At 41.5% G+C, this 22,498-nt stretch overlaps 1 protein-coding gene across 1 annotated transcript in view; it reads left to right on the plus strand.

The window, feature by feature from the left end:
* Positions 1–22,498, plus strand: part of NEDD4 (NEDD4 E3 ubiquitin protein ligase) — a 1,239,834-nt gene that overhangs the window by 364,006 nt on the left and 853,330 nt on the right. The window contains exon 8 of the mRNA XM_069222425.1: positions 14,369–14,471. Within this exon, the coding sequence (XP_069078526.1) occupies positions 14,369–14,471 (103 nt within the window). The remainder of the gene's footprint in view (positions 1–14,368; positions 14,472–22,498) is intronic.

Raw genomic sequence — 22,498 nt, forward strand, 5'->3', positions numbered from 1 at the left:
TGCTCCAGCCTGTCCTCATCATGATTGGTACTCTGATTTACTTCATGGCCTGCTGAGAGAGCTTGCTCACAATGGAAGAAGACAGAATTCTACACCCCTGCCTTCTATCAGTCAATTAATTTCTTATTATACTTTACTAGTTGAAAATCATTGCATAAAAAAATCTCAATACAAAACAAAAAAAAAATAATAAAAAAAAAAATATATATATATATATATATATATATATATTGTCAAAATGTTGCGTATCAGGTGCAGAGAAAACATATATACAAATGTTAATACCATCATAAGAACCTTACTAAAAGATATGTTTTGTGGTTACATATCAATTCATTCATGTATGGGTCTTAATTCTGACTTCATTAAAACTTTATAAAACAACAGTTAAGAATTGGTCAAAGCTCCACAAAATAATATTGCTTGCCTGCAGGATCGAATATTATGTTGGTTAAAAGTGTAACATAATAACTCCCTCCTGACTTTCAGTTGGGTTGAAAATACACAGAGAAGGCAGATTAAGTTTTCTTGTACTGACCCACCTAGTCTCCAAGTCATGTTTTCTGCTTTCCTTAAGAAGTTGGAGTGTGGTTGAGTGACGGCAGATGACCAATCAGAAATTCATAAATTTGTGCTTTAAGAAAAGGTTACTACCCAGTCCCCAGGTATGATACATTTGTAAGGTGATGGTTATGTTTCGTTGATTCTTATTTGTCCTAGATTAGCAAGATTTTATTTTCATTGTACAATTAAAGGACCTTTTGAAGGTTGCATATGTTGTTGGACATGAACTAAAGGGGTTGTATCTGAAGTGATTAAAGGAGATCTCCAGTTAAGCCTTCGTGGGAGAGTGTTCTGGGCCATTTACTATTTCAAAACATAGTACATTTTTGAATGATATTTGTGTTGCTCTTAGATTATGGCAGAATTTTACAAAGGTCCTCTGTGTTGCTAAGACTTGTTTGATCGTTACAAACTCGAAGCGTATCTGCTCTGGAAATGCATTTTTCTCTAGTTCAAAATGATACCTATACATTTTGGACCAGTGTGTCAAACAATTTTGAATCCTGGCCACAGACTGCTTTGCTTCTGTTGGTTAGTGTAGGAAACAATTTTCTGTTGTCATCAAATCTACCATTGACCTTCCTATGTGCATTGTTGCTGAAAAGCTTACCTTTTAGCATCTAGGACTTTCCTCTGAGAACCTAGAGGTATCCACTAGAGATTAGTACAAAAATGAAGAAAATGGCTTAAGTTCTGTCACTGAGTATTTGCAAGGGGGGGTGCAAGAAAACACCTGTGAAATTGTCCTTGTGGCCACAAAGGGCCTTCTGGGCAAGGTGTCGGGTCCCACTTAAAACAAATAACACTGCTAGTCATCTGATGAGCTTTCTGACCTTGTTATCTTCAGTACTGTCAGGATCTGTCCTAGTATTTTGATTTGGTTCTCTACCGTATGATGGACAGCCTTTCGAGCCACTGTCATCCTATGACTTAACACGCCTTTGAGACAACTTTCTTAGAGGATATAACATCAGCCAGGCATATAAGTGAACTTCAAGCCATTTGCACCACAGTGGCCTTCATATTGTTTGACAGGGTGAGGGTAGTATTTCAGACTCACCCTTGCTACTGTCTTTTTTACTGTTTTTCTAAAACAATAACAGTACACTCTGGATCAGGGGACAGTCCCCACAGCAAGGCCATCTCAGTTTCTGCTACCTCTAAGGTAGACTTAGAACAAGCACGTGTTAATTTGCGAAAGTGGATGGAAAATGGGAAATTGGACTTGTTTCCGGCCTTTTGATCTGCCCACTTAAGAAGGTAAGTCTGCCCATTTGCCATATTTGGACTTAAAAAGGCCAAGAACTAATTCTGGATATAAGAGCTCCGTAGCTGTGATGGCAGACTTGATGAAGGATGACTGCTCATCATCGCTTGTAGAATTCTGTTATCATTTGAATTCAAAATTGTCTTGTGAAGCCGTGATTACTACACCACTAAGGCAGCATTTTACCCTGAATACAAACCTAGGGGTTGAAACGATACATTGAATAGGATTACCATTGTAAGACTATTAGCAGCCAACAGTAACCTTAACTTCAACCGACATTGTAGCAGTTGAATTCAAACCTCCATAGACTGAAGAGCTGAATGAAACAACAGTCGTCATCTGGGCCTCCACTGAAAAGTCAATTTGATCTTGTCCAAGCAGAAGACTTTCTTAGAATGAGGAATTACCGTCACTAGACCTGTTAGGCAAGATTCCCAACAGTGTTTTTCGTAAAGCCAGAATGCTACAGCTCACACAACCAGGTGTGGCACAATATTAAAATTGGCACAAGGATCTAGTCCCAGTTGTAATTGGGATAATCCAAAAAAGATCTTACTCTCATGGAACACGAACTAGGGCCTGTCAGTGTAAGTTTGAGCACCAACAATCAGGCAGAAGATTGGGGTTGGCTGTTGCAAGGCCCTGAATAGCAATAAAACTGCATGAACCCACCCACCTTGAAAAGGCACAAGCATTCCAATAAACACAACCACCAACTTATGCTGGAACATTGCGGGTTCAAAAAAGTTGAAACGTGCCACAATAACGGAATTCTGTGCCCCTCACATGGGTTGATATGCTTTCATGAAACCTGGAAAGATAATGTACTCCCAATAAGGTGTTTTATCGAGTATCGTTTGCCTGCTGGTAAAGCAAAAAACAAAGGCCACCCAAAGGAAGGTTTGTCATCTACGTGCCTATAAAGTATGCTTTTGTTGTAACAAAACTAAATATTGACTTCTCAAACATGTTTGACATGCAGATTAAGGCCCTTGCTTTTTGCTGTTGAAAAATGTATACATACAACCTTGCCAGTGGTTGAAGAAACAAAACATTAATTCAGTTAAATTAAAGTTATTAAATATATCACTTACACACAGAAACAGACCCTGGATTCTTACAGGAGACTTTAATTTGATGTAGCTAACCCATTGCAGGAGGAAAGCAGTTTTCTGTACAACAGATGCTACCAAAGGAGTTGCATACCACTAGGACGCCTATACTTACACCAGACATCCTTTACCATGCATTTTTAGGTAAGTATATAGGCAAGTATATGTAAGTATGAAGTGGTGTTTGTGTTAATAATTTGGTATACATTTTTCTTTTTTTTTTTTTCTTTCTACTATATATAATTTAAAGGGTTTTTATTGGTATTATTTAATTTAAAAAGTATTTTGAAACCTAGAAACTTACATTTAGGAATGAGGTGTAATGGATATATAGGGGTATTGGACGGGGAAGTGTACTAAAATTCAGGTATTAAATTTTATACCTCAATATTACGTTTTCTTGATTATTAATGTTTAGAACCATGTTTTAAAATATTTGTAGCTACCAAAATACCTTACAAGGACAGGTTGTAAGGGATATAGGGATATTGGGTAGGGAAGTGTATTTATAATCAGGTACTGAATTTATATATTTAAATGGTTTTACTTCTGATATATATATATATATATATATATATATATATATTTTTTACAAAATCTATAAAATCTACAAAACTTACACTTAAGGATGGGATGTAAAGGATATAGAGGTATTTGTTGGGGAAGTGTATTACTACTCAGGAGTTAATGTAATACTGGGGCCTTGTTTTTTTTGAATTTACATTCAAAGGGTTTTTAATGATAGTACTTCATAATTCTTTTTTGCAACCTGAAAAGATAACTTTTAGGGATGGGATGTTAGGGACATAGCAGTATTGGGTTAGAAGTGTATTAATACTCGGGTATTAGGTATTACTTTCAATACTTGAGTAATAGTCTTTTAGAAATATTAAGGAGACATTTAAGGAGTCATTTTGATCTAAAAAACAACCAAAAAAACTGACCAATAGGGACGGGATGTCAGAGATTTAGGAGTATTGGGCGAGGAAGTGTATTAATAATTGGGTATTAATGTAAATATTTTCGTAATTTGTATAAAACTAAAAATATTGATTATACTATATTTCATGTAATTGTAAAAGATATAAATAAACTACAAAAAATACGAATAGGGATGGGATGTAAAGAATATTAGGGATATTGGGTTGGGAAGCGTATTAATACCCATGTATTAAGTTTAATACATTAGTATTAATTTTGAACCAGTAATATTACTTAGTTGGTATTAAACATAATTAAACTAAAAATAGGGGGGAGATTGACAATATGTTTAATATTTCTGAAAAATTCAAACACCAAAATTCAAACAGTTATTAAACCTTATTTAAGGATTTTATTTTAGAAGATAAAATGTGTAAATGAACTTTAAATTAAAATGTTTAGTCAAGTATGAAATTTTTGTTTATTAATAGCTACAAACAATTTATTTTTTTTAAAAATAACAAAGTTTACATAATCAATAAGTATTTTTTTTTTTTTGTTGTTAGTTTTTTTACAATTTTTAAGCAATTTTCCCACAGTTTCCCATAGGCTTCAATGGAAGAAATTGTCCTGTTTTTCCTTTTAACTTCCAGCTTTACGTAAATGGTTTTGCGTCTGTTTCCGAGTTGGTGGGGCCGCAGGGTCAGGATCGATGCAAGGAAGAGCTGTAGTGAGTTAAGAAAAATTCACTTAACTTTTTTAAACACATTGGTGAGTATGTTTATTGTAAGAAGCGATAGGGGAGGTAAATACATGATGGATAGTAGTTAACCCTTTTAACACCACATTGCAGGTTTTATTCCCATGCGCAAATCAGGATGGTTGGTTTTTTCTCTAAGTAGGTTTAGAAAAGTCATGAAAAAATAATACAACTACCTTTTTCAAATCCACTTGGAATAAAAGCAACATTTTAATTTTTTTTACATCGTGGTTTTTAATGATTTTGGTGTTCTACGAAGACAAAGACCATGGCTTAGCTGGAAAAACTACAAAATCATAGATGGATTGCAGCTGTATTTTTGGGCACAAATTGTTGTGGATCTTTTGTCTTTTTTTTTTTTTTTTTTTTTTTAACAGTTCAAACAGCTGGATTTTTGGGGGGGAATTACTTATGTGGAATCCTTTTTTACTTTTCTGTGGTGTTACGAAAAAGTGGTACATGAGGGGAAACATTTTTTAAAACAAAGACAAGTGGGCTTTTTTGTGGATTTGGGTTTTAGTCTTTGAAATATTGGATTGCTTATGGCTCTTGGTGTCAGGTTTTATGAAACATCACTAAGAGTCGAAGAAAAAAAAAAAGAAGACAACCACAGGTAGGACCAAAAATGTATTGTTTAAAAAAAAAAACATGGCAATTGAATTTGATAATGTTGTAGAAACTAGCAAGTAATTTGACACAATATTAGTAAATGTTAGTAGTATGAAGTTTCCATCAAATTAAATTGATGACTTTTTTCCAGTAGTGTCTCTGACATTTGTTTGCTTTTTTATATAGCAGGGTTCGCACTACCTAACAATGATTATGCCATTCTCATTTCCTGGAACCTTTGCTATTTTTTGTTTTAAATATCCAGGAAATTATATAGATTAGGGTAAGATTTACCTGTGGAACTGTTGAAGAAATTAACCCACCCCTCTATGGCATTGTTTGTCATTGCACCTCCCTCTAATCAGGTTGATTAACAGTTCCATCAGTCAATAGGGATCTTTGGCTTCTCCCTGCCCTGACCTGCTTGGATGGCCAATCCACTTGTCTTCAAAATACTTTAGGAGGGGAGCCAATATTGCTTTGTTTTGTTAAAATTATTCTGATTGTATATTTTATGTGCAGTATTGCCCACACACTCTAGAGGCACAAAACACAAAGCTGTTAGTTTTTTAAGCTCATACTGTATTTTACTGCTTGACATGTAATCAGCAGCTAATGTTTTTTTAATTGTTTGCCAATATGCCTGTGAAAAGTGAAAAAAACATCCTTGAATTTGTGTTTCAGGGTAAGGTGTGGTAATAGTATTAATCACTTGTAATTAGAAATCATTTGTCAATTTCCTATGACTTGTATTTACAGTTTTGAATTTTTTGACTGATAACAATTCAGTGAAAGTTGAGGACTGCTGGTCAGGGAATAAGCTGTTTACTAATGGGACGGTGGTATTCTTAATCTTGCCATGAATAGTGTAAATGTCTGTGAGTGGATGGGGTGTAGATTTAAAAGTATCATCCAAATGTTAGTATTCTCAGGTGTTCCCAACGTATGCATTTTCCTGAAAATTAGTATGCGAATGAGGGGGTTTTTATTGTCATGCAGTAGGAAAGGTTCATTAGTAAAAGTAACTGAAGGTTTGGAGGCATGGACAATGCTCCTTAAATTAGGTATTGTGGGCATACTACTAGCAACATGCATGAGGATGGTTTGTGCTACCTCCCTCAAAACTGAACCATAGGGTTCATTATAGGTGTCTGTTAACGTTTTCAATTGTTGGATTTTCTTCCTCACTTCAATCTCCTTTCCAGAGTGGTTATGGTCTGTGGTCTTTACCACGGTGTCACTCTGAGTAAACGCATTGCCAGTGCCATTGGGATGAAAAATACTCAACATATCTCCAGTGAGTCCTGGGCCCAGTTAATCTCTCCTTACCATAAATGTAGCCACCATGTTTTAGCATCCTGTTTTCTCTTCTGGATTGCATATATCTCCCTTCCTTTCAATTTTCCATTTTTTTCTACGATCTGTTGGTTGAAAAGAGAAAATAATAATCATTAGTGAAATGTACATAAAAACGTGTTTTTTTTTTTTTCACAAAATTGTCTGTTAGGAAAAACACTCTGTTGAGGGAGAAAAATAATTATTAAATCTGTTAATAAAGAGAGAAAATGTTGGGTGTTGGGTTATATTGTATTATAATGTTATAATGTATTATCTGGTTGGCTTTTTGTTCTCTTTCTTTGGGCTTCTTTAGGTCTTAAGTAGTGTCCTAGCTATTTGTTTTTTGTACATCTATTTAATATTGGAAAGAAAAAAGTAAAATATTTGCTGTTCCTGACACATTTCTGTTTTGTTTGCAGTTAGTAGGTTTTTTAGGATTACTAACCTATACAGTGTTGACTTTTTTTTAAATATGAGGTGTGGATTTTGACTAATTATGCTCCCAGATGTAGGCTCTTTCTTTACCATCTGGAAGTCTAAGGAAAAGAAAAAGAGGTAAGCATTTGGCATAGTTACAATAGAAATCTTGTCACCCAGCCATGTGCAGCACCTGCTCTTAGGTAAGTACTCGTCAGAGCTAGAATAGTAATTTTGACCCCCAGTTGGTGTCCAGCACCTACACTGAAGTATGTACACAGCGGAGTTAGAATAGTAATTTTGCCCCTCAGCCACTGTTCAGCACCTGCCCTGAGATGAGTACTCGGGTGATTTAGAAAACTAATTAGGATCCTCAGTCACTATCCAGCACCTGCCCTATGGTAAGTACTTTTTCCGTGGTCAAGTAGAAAATGTTACTCCCCATTCAATGTCCAGAACCTGTCCTGAGTAAGTCATAGGTTCTAACTTAAGTTTAATTTTATTACTTTTTACAACAAAAAAGGATAATTTACAATGCTGTAAAAGCAATATATTGGTTGAAGATGGTGGGTGAAGATAGCCTTCAGTTTGTCTGTGAAAGATTTAAAAAAAATATATATTTGGCCTGCTTTTATTGTTAGTATTGTATTGTGTTGTTGTAAAGTAAGCTTACACGTACTTTTGTAGCTTGATGCCACTGTTTCCAAATGGGTTGGCTGCTCTTCTCTGGACTGAGTGGAGCATGTGGTGACGCCACAAGACAGTAAACCATTGATCATAAAATGGTGGACACCTACTTTTATATGTTTTTATTGAGTATTCAATAATTTACAATAAAAGATGTTGGAATGGTTTTATTCCTGTTCTAAATCATGACTAAATGTATAAATGTTTTGTGTGTTTATTTTGTCAAACTTTTTTTTAATAAAACGTCAAATGTTTCTCAATATTGTTAGGTTTTCTTATTTTTCTTCCGTATTAAATATTTCGGAAATTATTTGTATACACTAGCCATACTTTGCATTGGTTTGGTACAATGTTATGTATGTATGCGTAGTGTTGCATAGTTTTCATATGGATTGCGTGGCTACTTGGTGTTAAAAATAGTTTTGCGTCAAACACCAGTATGTTGTGTGGGTCTTAGGTGTGTTGTGTTGGCATTTAGTATGTTGCGTGTACAAGCACCATGCAATGCAAGCCTCATTACGAGCGTTAACAGTCAGACCGCCACAACTTTGGTGGTCCGACTGCCCAATTAGAACCCTGGTCGGCGGACCTGCCAGAGGACCGCTTTCAGCATGGCTTCCAACGGCATGATGGTGGTCGGGCTTGTAACCAGCGAGGGCGATGCTGAACTCAGCACCACCTGGCTGATTATAACCCCTCTTTCCGCAAGCCTTTTCATAGCGAGGGCCCATGAAAAGACTGGTGGAAAGCCAGTGCGGGGCCATAGGGGGGCCCCTGCCCAGCACCCTCAAATGTGCACTGTCTGCTTTACAGACAGTGCGCATTCCAAGGGTGCTTGAGTGTTAGGATATTGGCTATGTCTCCCTTAAAGGAGCCAAGACCAATATCCTAAAACTTTTCCTGCTGGTCAGCACGGCGAGAACACATATTACAATGTTCCTGCTGGTCAGCCCGGTGGAAACATTCTAATACGCTTGACAGGGGGGGCATTACTGCTATGGTGGTGGGGTCCTTCCCGTGAGTTTGACGGTGGGACCGGGCAAACTCCTAATGAGGCCCAAAATCTTTTTTTAATATAATCGTTCAGCTAATATACACCTTAAAATCATATTTTAACTGTGCCAAATATGTATATGTGCAGCATTTTACTATCTGTATTTCCTACTTTTTTTTAATACATACTGCATGAAGCTGGCTCAGTAAATACTACACCAAAGTCGTGTATAGTGTACACAGAATCCAGGGGTTCCCCAGAGGCTTAACAGAGGCTAAAGTAGATAATACTAATGCCCTCTTTTGCAGTAGTGTGGTTGAGCAGTTAGGCTTATCAGAGGGTAGTGCAAAGCATTTGTTGTACACACACAGTCAAGAAATGAGGCACTCACTCAATAACTAACTCCAGGCCAATTGTTTTTATATGTCAAAATTATATTTTGTTACTTTAGTACTAAAACCAGAAGAACTTTGTTGCGTGTAAGTACAGTTGTAAGTAGATATCAAGCATATGTATCAAATGTAATTTGTTAGATTTTAGCGGATAAAGCAGTTTACAAGTAAGTAGCAATTTTCTAATTCAAAAGTGTAATTTTTCATAGAACCAATGCAGTCCTAGAATAGGAAAAGTATTAGTATGTTTTGAAGGTAAGTACTCAACTTACAGTTCCAGTCTACGGGGGTTAGGATGTTCACAGGTCAAAGTTGAAGTTGACCCTTAACATGCACCACTAGCAACACAGGGACGGCCGGGTGCAGAGTTCAAATTTGATGTCGCTTTTACAACAGGATCCTATTGAGAATGGGCACACTCAAAGAAGATCTGCTGGAAGGTAAGCACCCGCGTCTTCTGGGAGCAGACCTGGGGGGCTTAGAGGAACACTGGGTGGGGGGTGGTTTGAGGTTACAGGTCTACACCAAATACACAGAGTCAGCGGCATAGGGGCAGCCGGGTGCAGGATGTGCAAACAGAGCTGGGCACCCAATGCTTTTCAATAGGGGGACCCCGAGGGTCACAAAAGATGCTGCAGGCTGGGTCCAGGGAAGTGGGGGGGTTGATTCTGGGAAACCAAAGGCTGGACAGGTAGGGGAGTCGCCCTCTGGATGTTGCTGGACCATCCGCCAGATTCCCCAAGGCCAGGGCGCAGCGGGTGCAGGTTCCCCTTGGGCAATGGGTATCTTTGGTCAGGTGGGTACTCCGGATTCAGGCTGCAGGCATCGTTGTGTTGGCCAGTAGGGGTCAACCCAGTGTGAAACTGAGGTCAGAATCACGTGGGGTCTTCTCCCGGACCAGTGGACTACCTGGACTTGGGCTGTGGGCATCAGGTGCAGGGTTGGCAGGGCTCGCAGTTCTGGAGTCCTGTTGGAGGGTTTCTTCTGGACAGGGCGTCTGTCCTCAGGAGTTCTTGGTCCTCTGCTGGGCAGGTAGTCGTCTGGGGGTCTGTAGAGGTTGCTGGCCCTGCAAGATGCGTCACATTCTTGGCACAGGAGTCTCTGAAACTGCAGACAGGACCGTAGGGCTGGGGCCAAGTTAGTTGTCGTCTGGAGTGTTCTCTGCTGGGGTCAGCTTGGCAGTTCTTCTTCTTTCTTCTGAGGTCGCCAGGAATCAGGTGAGTAAGGCTCAGGGGAGCACCTAAATAGTAGATTTAGGAGCGTTACAGGGATCAGAAGGCAGTAGCCAATGGCTACTGTCCCTGAGGGTGGCTACACCTTTCCTGTGCCCACTTCCTTTGGGGAGTTGGGGGGCAAATTCGTAATCCCATTGGTCTTTATCCTCTAAAACAAGATGGAGGATTCCTCAAGGAGGGGTTCAGTTCAGCTCTGGACACCTTAGGGGTGGTCCTAGCTGCAGTGGTCACTCCTCCCTGTTTTACCTAAATTTTCATCCAGACCTGCAGCCAAACGTGGACCTTGGGGCTTAGTACAAGGAGTGGGCATCTCCACTAGCTGGAGTGCTCTGGGGCACTGTAACAGGAGGCCTGAGCCTTTGACTAGATTTTGGGGCGTTACAGAGGTGAAAAATCAGTAGTCAATGGCTGGTGTCCCTGAGAGTGGCTACTCCCTTCCTGTGCCTACTTCCTTTGGGGAAGGGGGCACATTCCTAACCCTACTGGCTCACATCCTCCAAAGCAAGATGGAGGATTATTCCAAGAGGGGTTCACCTCAGCTCTTACCTATGCCATAGGCACCCTGGAAGGGGTCTGTGTCAACTTTGCCTTTTTCTCCCCACCAGCGCACACAATCTTCAATGGCAGTGCACATATGCTTGGTGAGGGGGGTCTCTTAATGTGGCACAATAGATGTGCAGCTTTTAGGGACCTTTTCTGGTTACAGAGCCCTTGGTACCAATGGTACATTTTTACAAGGGACTTAGCTGTGTGCCAGGGTAGTGTCAATTGTTCAAACTGGTACAGTTTAGGGAAGGAACACTGGGGCTGGGCATGGGGCCTGGTTAGCAGGATGCCAGCACGCACTCAGTCAAGTTAACATCAATATCGGGGAAAACGTGGTGGGTTACCATTCCAAAGGGCACTTTCATACACAACTCCCTCCCAAACGAAAGAGGATGAGACTAACCTTTCCCCAGAGAGTCCTCATTGTCTAAGTGGAAAAACCTGGAAAGTCTGTCTGCATTGGCATGGGCAGTTCCAGGTCTATGTTCCACTTTTAGGTCTATTCCCTGGAGGGAGATGGACCACCTAAAAAGTTTAGGGTTCTCGCCTTTCATTTGCAATAGACATCTGAGAGGTCTGTGGTCAGTTTGAACAATGAAGTGAGTACCAAACAAGTATGGTACCAACTTTTTCAGGGACCTAACCACAGCAAAGGCCTCCCTCTCAATGGCATTCCAGTGCTATTTGCCGGAGAGTAACCTCCTGCTAATAAAAACAACAGGTTGGTCATAGCCAGCTGAGACAGGACTGCTCCTGTCCCATGTCTAGTGGTATCTGTCTGCACAATGAACTGCTTAGAGTAATTTGAAGCTTTGAAAACTGGTGCTGAGCACATTGCCTTCTTCGGGGGGAGGGGGGGGGGGAGGGGGGTCAAAGGCCTTTTAACAACTAACATTCCAGTTTACTTTCTTGGGCATTTTCTTAGAGGTCAGTTCTGTGAAGGGGGTCACAATGGATCCATACCCTTTCACAAACCCCCTGTAATAACCAGTCAAGCCAAGGAATGCCCTGACTTGAGTCTGGGTTTCTGGAGGTGCCCAGCCTAGAATTGTCTGGATCTTGGGCTGTAAGGGTTGCACTTACAAGGCCTCCACCTACAAGGTGGCCCAAGTATACAACAGTGCCCTGTTATATCTGCCATTTGGATGCCTTAATAGTGAGGGCTGCAGATTGCAGAGCCTGCTAAACTTCCCCAGGGGGACCAGGTGCTCTTGCCAGGAGGAGCTAAAGGCAGCAATATCATCTAGGTAAGCTGCACTGAAGGACTCCAAGGCAGCAAGGATTTGGTTCACCAACCTTTGGAAGGTGGCAGGGGCATTGTTTAAACCAAAGGGCATAACAGTGAACTGATAATGCCCATCAGTTGTACAGAATGCAGTCTTTACGTTTGCTCCTGGTGCCATGTGCATTTGCCACTACCCTGCAGTCAGGTCGAAGGTTTTGAAGAACTTTGCTGCACCTAAGTTGTCTACCAGCTCACTAGCCGTTGGAATAGGGTGAGCATCTGTCTTGGTGACAAAGTTGAGACCTCTGTAGTCCACACAGAACCTCAATTCTTTCTTTCCACCCTTGGGTTTAGGTTTGAGGGCTAAGACCACTGGGCTAGCCCAGGGACTGTCAGAGGGTTCAATAACCCCTAAATCCAACATCTTGTAGACTTCAACTTTGATGTTCTCCTTAATTTGATCATACTGCCAAATAAATCTGTGATTTGACAGGCAAGCTGCCTCCTATGTCAGCATCATGGCTACCCAGGTGTGTCTGTCCAGGGGTTAAGTAGAAAAGCTCTGCGTACTTCTGAAAGACTTGCCCGCAGTCAGCCTGCTGTTGGGCAGTGAGGATGTCTGAGTAAAGTAGATGACCTCACTTTTCTTTTCTAGGATAGGGTAAGGGCCACTTCGTTCATCCTGAAGTGCCCTGGGAGTCACAGGCTCTAGAACCCATACCTTCTGCCCTGGTTTAAACTCTTCTGTCAGTGCAACCTTTTGGTCAAACCACTGCTTCTGGAGCTGTTGGCTGGCCTCAAGGTTTTTGGATGCTTTTTCCATGTACTATGCCATCCTTGAGCAGAGGCCAAGCACATAGTCAACCACATCTTGCTTAGGCTCATGGAGAGATCTTTCCCAACCCTCCTTCACAAGTTCAAGTCATCCCCCTATAGGGTGGCCAAACAGAGGTAGGTTCAGAGGGGAAAAGCCCTACTCCCTTCTGAGGCACCTCTCTGTAGACGAAAAGCAAGCATGGCAGGAGGACATACCATCTCCTTTTGAGTTTCTCAGGGAGCCCCATGATCATGTCCTTCAATGTCATGATGAAGCTTTCAACAAGTCCATTGGTTTGTGGATGGTATGGTGTGGTGAACTTGTAAGTCACCCCACACTCATGTGTTTTAGGTAAACTGACAATGGTGATGAATATGCCCAATGGGATTTAGATTTTGGCCGATAGGATATCCATCACCGTTGTAACGTAGAGTCCCGTCCGCCAATATCTAAATCAGGCCCTTTGTCTTCTGTATTTTTTTTCCACATTTCCCCAGTTGCTTTTGTCCTCTTCATGATCTGCAAAAACATAGTTCATCTCCACAGCACATTGAGCAAGATTGAGTCAATTTTGTGTTCAAGCACTGTTATCGAGCCGAAAGAAATCGATTTGACTACTCTGCCTCCTCCAAGTTGATAACTCTTGGGCTAAGTTCCCAGCTACACAAAGCAGAAGTATACTAAATGATAATTTGTGCACGTTGGTTCCGTGACTCGCTAAATTATTGGAAAATATCCTTGCTGCTTAGGCAGGTGGAAGAGTAACCACTCCTATTAGTATTTGAACAAGACCCTAGTGCCCATGTATATTTAAGACCCAGCTGCAGTATTTTGTAGCACCCAGCAGCTATATGGAATGACATTGTTATCAATGCCTTAGGCACAAAAGCAGTGTACCTCCCTTGCCTCGCAATATGCAGCAAACAGGCTTGACCATTCACCGACAGTCGCTGGGTACTGCAACAGTTCTTGCTTTCCACACCACATCCAAACTAAAGTTATTTTCTTGCGTCCATCAACCTCTGCATTAGTGGCAGTCTTCTCCTATCCTCAACTGCACCCTGCAGCAACTGTGCCAGTCGGATCCTCTCTTTAAAACTTCCACCAATCGCCATATTGCTTCACTAGAAGGCGGGTAACATTTTATCCTTTTCAGATCCGGAGCAGAAAGGTCTACAGGACCAAAGGCTGGCTCCATTTCCCAAGACTGCCCAGGCATGATCACTTCCCTTCATAATCACAGTAGTTTGCAGGTGAGATGGCATTTATTTAAACAGGATGTTGCAGGATTATACATCGCCCCCTGGAGCAAGTCAAGATCAAATATAATCAGCCATCTTACCTCCCCTAATCTATACTTTCAACACTATTCTCAGTGTTAAGAAAAAATGTATGATGTGTAGCTTTTCAGGCAACAATTACATATTACTGTACAGTGCTTATTTTGCAGTTATTAACAGAATCTGTGTTTTTCTTTACAGTCACAAATCACGAGTTAAAGGTAACCTTAGACTGAAAATGACTTACATGCCTAAAGATAATGGCACTGAAGATGAAAGTACTGAACAGGTCGAAGAGTCTGAGGTATGTGAAGGAAAACGTTAAGCTAAAGATTCTTATGACTCCCCAAATTGTCATGTTATAGTAATATACATGCAAACCATTGGATGTCTAGTTTGTTTCAGTATGTGACATTACGTCCACCAATACGATCAGCATGAGTTGGTTTTTACACTACTCCTAACCCATCTGAAAGTGATTCAGCATCTTTGATGCACCATGTTTCAGTTTATGTACAGCAATGAGACTATTACCCTTTTTATTTCAAATGCACTTTGGGGATTCTGTCTAGATGAGATAATGTGGAGACTCTGGAGTCTTCCTTGTCATACTGTACAGTTGGCATTCAAGCTAGATTGCCCTGTCTTCTATGTCTATTGCTATATGTAAGATGATAGGACAGTTAGGGGACTCCTTGTGAGGGACAGAGTGCTTAAACATAGATTTTTGTAATTGATTTTAAATTACTCAATTTAAAGTTAATGTAATAGGGTCCATAGTGTGAATGTTAAATTGGATAAAATTTCACACTATTGTGTAATTTCCTGTCAACGTATCACATAACTATTTTTCAGTTGGTGTATGGCATCAGTTGAAAAACCGATAAACTTCCCTCCTTCCATCCCATCCTGAGCCCTCAGCATAATTTTGTTTTGCTACATTCGTAAACATCAGACCTTTACAAGCCAGAATAATTAATATGAAGTAATGTGATTGACCTAGTCAGGTCTCTCAATTACACCCCTTTGACTTTAAGGCTTTTAATCTTGGTGAACATAAGGTAGACATAACACTGAGAGTACCCCCTCAAATATATAGGAAAGCACTGGACCCCATACAGTTTCAAAATCCAACTTCCTCCTTGCCTGTCACCATCTTCCATTCTTGAGGTCCGTGTGATAATCAAATGGTCCACCTCCTGATACCACCAATTCCACCTGTCATTATGATACAGAGGTTTGGTGAGTACGGTGAGACAAAGGGTGTTGAGTTAGGAAGTGGCTGGGAAGGAGACCTGTAATAAATTGAGAAACAGGTTAACATCGCATTTAGGAACACAGTTTCCACAAACTATGGCCTAAGAATAGTTATATCATCTGAAAAAAGAAGCAGCTTTCACTTTTTCTGTTTTCTGTTTCTATACTTTCCTACCTGGATGGATTGGTTCAGGGCTTGTTTCTGTATTCTAGCTGAAAACAGAGGCTTATGAAAATCATTCTAGTTGACAACCTTATTTTTTTTTAAACAACCCAGAGAAGATTAATTATTTCCACATTCCACAACTTTCAGTTTTTAACAATAGTTCTTAAAGTCCAACAGGAGGCTTTTTAACTTTATTTTTTCACAAGGATTTCTGAATAATTGCTGTCTTTAACTCGATATAGAAAGTGATTTTTTAAACAAGTAACATAGGATATTGTTTGCTTGTATTAGCACAACATATTTTAAGTCTCTCTCACTCTCTGATAAATATGCCCACTAAATTTTACAGGGATTTTCATATTCAGGATCTGCCCCATAGAATACCCCTTCAAACCATCAGATGGTCGCTTCCAATGCCATGAGTGTGTGAAAGTACTAATATGATTCATCCCTGGGCCCCTTGTGGACCTCCCCTTAATCCGTGTATTTCTTGTGCGCACATGGCTAAGTGGCCTAGGAGTCATTAAACCTTTACTAAAGATTGTGTAATTCAACCCTCCAGTATCCCAACCCAGTGTTTATTAGGTTGGACCTTGGAAGTGGGGATGTGTCTTCAGTTGCTTGGACTGCCAGATGGCCCGTCTCCTCTTCAGTAAGCTTCATATTTTTTCTGTCTTTTGTGAGAGTTTCTTTAGTAGCAATCAATAAGTTAAGTCACTAGAAGCATGCAGGTGGTATTCTGAAATAGCTTGTCCCACACATGTTTTGGAGGTGAGAGGCAGTCCTCACTACAGTTCTATAGATAGTGATTATAGCAGGGATCTGAAAGTGTCCCAAAAGAGTAACGCTGCTTACACACCTTATTGTAGCATCTTGAGGGTGTCCTGGGTGACCATTCTCTGTGCCTTTCTTGTCCTTCTGCTCTCAGTAAGCTATGCCCATCTTGCAGTTTGTGTAGTAGGTCTAGAAGTTATGCCTGCGGTGGTGCTAATTGGGTATACATCTATGGTTAGACAGGCAGCCCCTGCTGTTGTAATGAACAGCCTGTTTCTCTGCAGTATATATAAAGGGGGGGATCATCCCTTTTCACCTCTGCACTCTTCCTGCTCTCAGGATTCCCTCAGGTTCCATTCAGTGTATGATTGGTGTGCAGTGACCTCAGAGCAGCTCCTCATCTGTTATTGGTTGGAGCAGAGATCATATGTGCATTGTTAGTTTCCCTGCGTTTTGTTGAATTAAATTACACTTAGAATCCTGATTTAATTTTAACCTCCAGTTTCAAATTCCTAGACATTTACATTACGTTTTAAAATTTTCAATTGTACATTTAGCCATTTTATTTGCTTACACTTTATGAATCAGTTAATAATATTTAATTTTTTAAGCAGTTGCAGTCCCTCTAAGAAGGCTTTACAGACCCCCTGGGGTTCCGAAACCACAGGTTGAGAAGTACTGGTGCAGTGTGTGAGGGATAGTTTTGCCTACTGCATATGCAAGCAAGTATGGCTTGTAGTCTGAGAGTCCTATCCGAGAGCTAGTTGATGGCTGATTATTCCTTGTTCTCTTTGTGAGTGCCGACCATGTATTTTTGTCTCACTGTACAAAAAAGGCACTCCTAAAAGGATGAATGATCAGGAGGTTTGATCCTAGGTTTCTCGTTTGACTGCGTAGTATGAATTTAATGCCTCATTAAGAGTTTGGTGGTCCCACCGCAGGACCGCCAAACTCACGAGGAGGACACCACTGACATGGCTGTATTACATGGCCCTATTACAGTGTCAGACCAGCAGGAACAGTGCTACAAGATAGCACTCAGCTCCATTAAAGGAGCTGAGTGCTATCTTGTAGCACAGAGGGGGCCGACCAGTACCCTAGGAATGCGCACTGTCTGCAAAGCATGGGCATGGGCAGTGCAAGGCCCCCCTGTGGCACCCAGCACACCTTCACCGCCAGCCTTTCCATGCCTCTCAGACCGCCATGGAAAGGCTGGCAGTGAGGGGAGTTGTAATCAGCCACGACGTGCCGAGTTCAGCGCCACCCTGGCTGAGTACATCTTTGACCGCTGTCACGGCGTCTGGAACCATGTTCCCGGTGGGGTCAGTATTCCCGTGGCGGGTCTGCCAGCTGGGGTCATAATTGAGCGTTCAGACCGTCAACGCGACTGTGGCAGTCCTCGGACCGCAACACTCGTAATTAGGCCCTTAGACTGTATGAAGACTGTCCAGGCCAAGGATTGTACCTTCAGAACCCAGAGGCCTTCTGAGAAAAGTCTTCTTAAAATTGGTAACCACTATGCTCAGGGATTATGTGGTTCCTTCTGCACAGGTTTAGAATATCTCTCGCTGCAGATTTCTGGATTCAGTTAGTTTGCTGATGAGATGGTGACTTAAAAAGTTATAATGATACCAGAACCATCACCACCTGAATCATGTGAGGAAGGCCTAAAGAAGAGAAGATACTGCAGAATTCTTGTGGTTAAGAAAGATTTAATGCCCTGTTGTCAGAAACCTTCATCAACTCCTGCCACCTGCATGAGGAAATTATAAGTAATCTTAAGTCACAGAATTGTCAGTTTAACTCCTCATTGGAAACATTATCAAGGACCTTTTTCTTGTCTTGTGTAGCTATATATCTGTAAAAGCCGCATTTCCCTAAATCCACATAAGTCACTCTTAACTGTTTTCTGTTCCTAAACACAAACTGGAGTAACAGTATGCCTATCAAGTGTTCCTCTTCATTCATCTACCAGCACAATGCTATATTTAGAGCTGTCCAATTACCACATAAGTAGATTGAGAGTAACAGTTGCTGGTTGGTTACTGGCAAAGTAATATCTACTTGGGGGAGTACATTGACATGCTTCAGGCATGGCTGGGTTCTCAGTAACTAAGGCTAATTGTATGGAAGCATGACTGGTATGGTTTTAAGGGGACGGGATCCAAGAAGGGTGTCATCCTGTTGATACCTAAATTATATACCAAGCATTGAGAAAGCATTGAGAAAGTAATTTGCTTTTACTTTTGTGTGATACAGCTTTCACATACCATATATAGTTTCAGGACACAATCTGTACAGAATACGCTAGCAAAATCACCTTTCAACGTATAATTGATCACAGAATAATTTTTTTAATCACTAAATATATACTGCCCCAATTTATTATATTTCAGCCATTTACTAAATACACTTTACCTGCTCCCTTTCTCTCTGTGCTTTTTCTTGCCTTTATTCAGACATCTCTTCAATATCCAGTTCTATAATCCAGTCTCCAACCTCTCCCTACCACAGAGATATTATGCATTGATAAGTGATGCCCAGAGTATACATGAAACTTGGCAGGGTTGCTTTTGAATTAATGTTTGAGGCTTTAAAGTTAAATTGTGTTGACTTGAGGACTTGTGACGGTCAGTAAATGGAATGTTAAGAAAATATACAGCCCTGGTGGTTGCAGGACAGAAGATGTGGAGAGGTGAGCATTGATAGACAGAATGTTCAGTATTTTTAGTGGAAAGATGGTTATTGTGGTTTCACACTGTTTATCTGAGGCAAGAAGCTTACTTCTGAATTATTACTTAGAACTGTTGTGAATTCTAAAAGTTACTTGTATTGGTTTGACATTTGGTTCATCCTGCTAGAGTAGTGGGATGGTGTTGCATAAAGTTTAAATACAGGTCTAGAAAACGTGCTGGTCTGGATGAAGTGAGTGCATATAAATATAGAATGGTGTACTTGTGGAATGACAAAGTTGAATGGGGTTTGGATGCGGTCAGTTGGTGCACGCATGCTCTAATGTACACTACAGTCCTCAAATTTCTTGTTAATTGATATAGAACTAAATAAAGTTTCAAGTTCATACTCACCTGTGGCATCCTAGCTATCTTTTCAACAAACAGTGAAGTTTTATCATCCCTTTCTTTTTGCTCTGTGACATCCCAATGTGTGAATCCTGCAAAGAATTCTCAGATATACACCAGTGTTGCTGATGTTAAAGATTGACAGTTATACCTTTTTATGCCTTTTTATTGTATCCAGATTTCACAGTATGTTATGATGTTTAAATGTGAACGGTCTAGAATCTGCCAAGGGAATATATCGCTCTGTTGAGGGATGTGGGCTGAATAAAAAATGTTGGTGTACAATGTCAACCATGCAATCTTTTTTGAATATTTAGAAACTTTTCAATTGAGGACTGGGATGGTAAACACATTATCTAGAAGGAAAGAAGTCAGGCAAAGGTCTGCCCACGATAATGACTTCAACCTTGATATTGGTGAATCACAAATTAAAGCCAGACATGGATATATTGTGTAGTTTCCGCCAATTGAAGGTTTTCCTTTCAGTGAAATTCCACAGGTTGTTTTCCATAACAGGGTCAGAAATCGCCTATAAGCATTCATTTAGCCAGGTTTAAGATCTTCTGCAAGAAGCATATTCTGGAGATCGTCAACATTTAGAGCCAATTGTTGATATGCCTCACAGCAACCTATTGATACCTTTAGGTTTCTCCTTCCTCCCTTTTAATTGGTAGCATTTAGAGCACTGTTCTTTGTCTGTATTAAACCTTCTTGTTTTGAGTCAGAGAGAGAGAGACATCCGCTCAAGATATCCATCAGAAATTCCCCAACACATGGGAGTGAAAGCCTGTTGCCTCCAAGATGTGCTCTCTTCTATGATTTTCATTGTGTGTTTTCAAGAAAGCAACATGCGCTTGATTCTGCCATATTTTGCCCATGGTATGTTTTGAATTTTCTGTAGCCTGTATTAATTCTGTTTGGTGTGGGTTCTGTATATCTCCTTTTGCTTGTCCCACCTGATCATCTCGTTAATTTTATCCAGGCTGGATTTAGGTTTAGAAATGTGCATGTTCATTTTGTGTTTTTTTTTTTTTATTTTTTTTTTTTAACATTTCCATAAATTTATCTTTTTGGGGGAAAAATAATCCTAGAAGGGATCGTCCAGGGCAGCATAAATCCGTGCCAATGTTTCTTGGCTGTGAAGCACTCCTTCCTTTCGTAGTCCGTATGGTAACATAACTTCATTTCATAGGCACCAACACACTGAAACTTCATTTTTTGACAGGGAAGCATATATCTTTCATCATCTCTAAGCTGCTTCATTTTTTGTGTTACCAAACCTCTGATAGAGACTTCTAGTTGCAGATTCCTTACCTTAGAATTCTCCTCCAGGCATCAGATTGGATCCGGAGATTTTTTCTTCAAACAATACCCTTGCGTATCGGTAGGTGGTGTTGGTCGACTCCGCGGGCATCATAGTCGCTGTGATTATGTCGGGAGTAGTACATAGACGCCGCCTTAACACAGTGACGTCAGTTCTTTTGTTTCCGCGCCACAGGCTGATCCGGAGAGAGCTACCCCTCTTTTTTGACCGATTTTGACCCTTTTGTCGAGTTTTTTGGTGCGTTGAGGATGTCCCCGAAGACCGGTCACCGCATGATGTCGTTGACAGATCTGCATTGTGTCTCTTTGTAGTGCCTGGAGCGCGACCACGACCCGAAGGCATTCCCCGAGTGCTGGGCCATGCACCTGCAGGCCTTGAGGGAGCGGTCCGTCAAGCTTACGGGGGTCCGGCGCTCGCCTCCGCGTAGGACCCGGTCTCACTTGAGGGAAAGATGCTGGCATGCTGTCTCCTCCTACTGTGGTTACGGCGGAGGGAGCGACTTACTCTATGGTGGTCAGTAGGGCGGCTGAGGTACTTGGTCTTGAGCTGCCTACTGTTCAGGTCAGGTCAAATCTCCTGACAGAGGTGCTTCAGCCAGGAGTTCTACATCTGAGCCCCTTCTGCCATTCAGTGAAGCCCTCACCGATGTCCTAATGGATACTTGGTCCAGACCCAACACAGGGGCTCCTGTGAACAGGATTATCACAAGCTGCCATTGGCCTGCCCGGAATGACCCTAAATTCCTGTTCCAACACCCCACGCCTGAGAGCCTTGTCATCCTCTTCCTCGGGTACATTCCTTTCCGCACCCCCGGATAGGGAATCAAAAAGGCTGGAACAATCTGTGAAGAAGATGTTTTCTTCCTCCAGTCTTGCGCTGCAGTCCGTAAGCACTGCATGCCTTTTGGGCCGCTATACCCACTCTCTGTGGGATACGGTAGTGCAGGTTCTGCTGCAGATACCGGAGGAGGCCCGTGTTATTGTCTCCCAAGCTGTCACTGGTGGGAAGAGATGCATCAAAATTCACGTTCAGATGTGGGCTGGACATGACTGACTCTCTAGGTAGATAGGTTGCAATGACGGTGGCCTTGAGGTGCCACACCTGGTTGCGCACATTGGGTTTTTCGGGGGATGTCCAACAGACATGCCCTTTGATGGCTCCAATCTCTTTGGAGGCAAGACTGACTCTGCTTTGGAGAGGTTCAAGGACTCCCGGGCTACGGCTCGGTCCCTCAGCCTTTCCACTGCCCCCCACCCCTAGCAGTCCGCCTTTTGCCCTTTTTGTGGCCATGGAAGGGGCTCTCTTGTCGGGTCCCCATCCCAGCCACCATACGGGTGTGGGACAGGGAAGCAGAGGTCTGCCCAGTCCACCCCTGCCCCTGCTGAAACCTCCAAACCCTCTTAGTCCATCCCCTTACTCCGATCCAGTTGGCGGCAGGATTTGCCATCACCTGCCTCTTTGGGAATTCGTCACTACGGACAGGTGGGTTTTGGAGATCGTTCAAAGGTCTACTCCCTCCCCTTCGAATCTGCCCCACCAGCCATGCCTCCATCACTTCATCAGTCAGCCATATTCTGGAGGATCATTTGGTACTTCTCCTTCAGGAAGTTGTGGCTCTCTTGGCCAAGGGAGCCATAGAGAAGGTCCCTGCACCAGAAGTAGGTTGTGATTGTTATTCCCGCTACTTTCTGGTGCCCAAAAACAGGGGCTTATTTCCTATCCTAGACCTT

The sequence above is a fragment of the Pleurodeles waltl genome, chromosome 3_1, assembly GCF_031143425.1.
Source record: "Pleurodeles waltl isolate 20211129_DDA chromosome 3_1, aPleWal1.hap1.20221129, whole genome shotgun sequence".
In the NCBI taxonomy this organism is placed as follows: Eukaryota; Metazoa; Chordata; class Amphibia; order Caudata; family Salamandridae; genus Pleurodeles; species Pleurodeles waltl.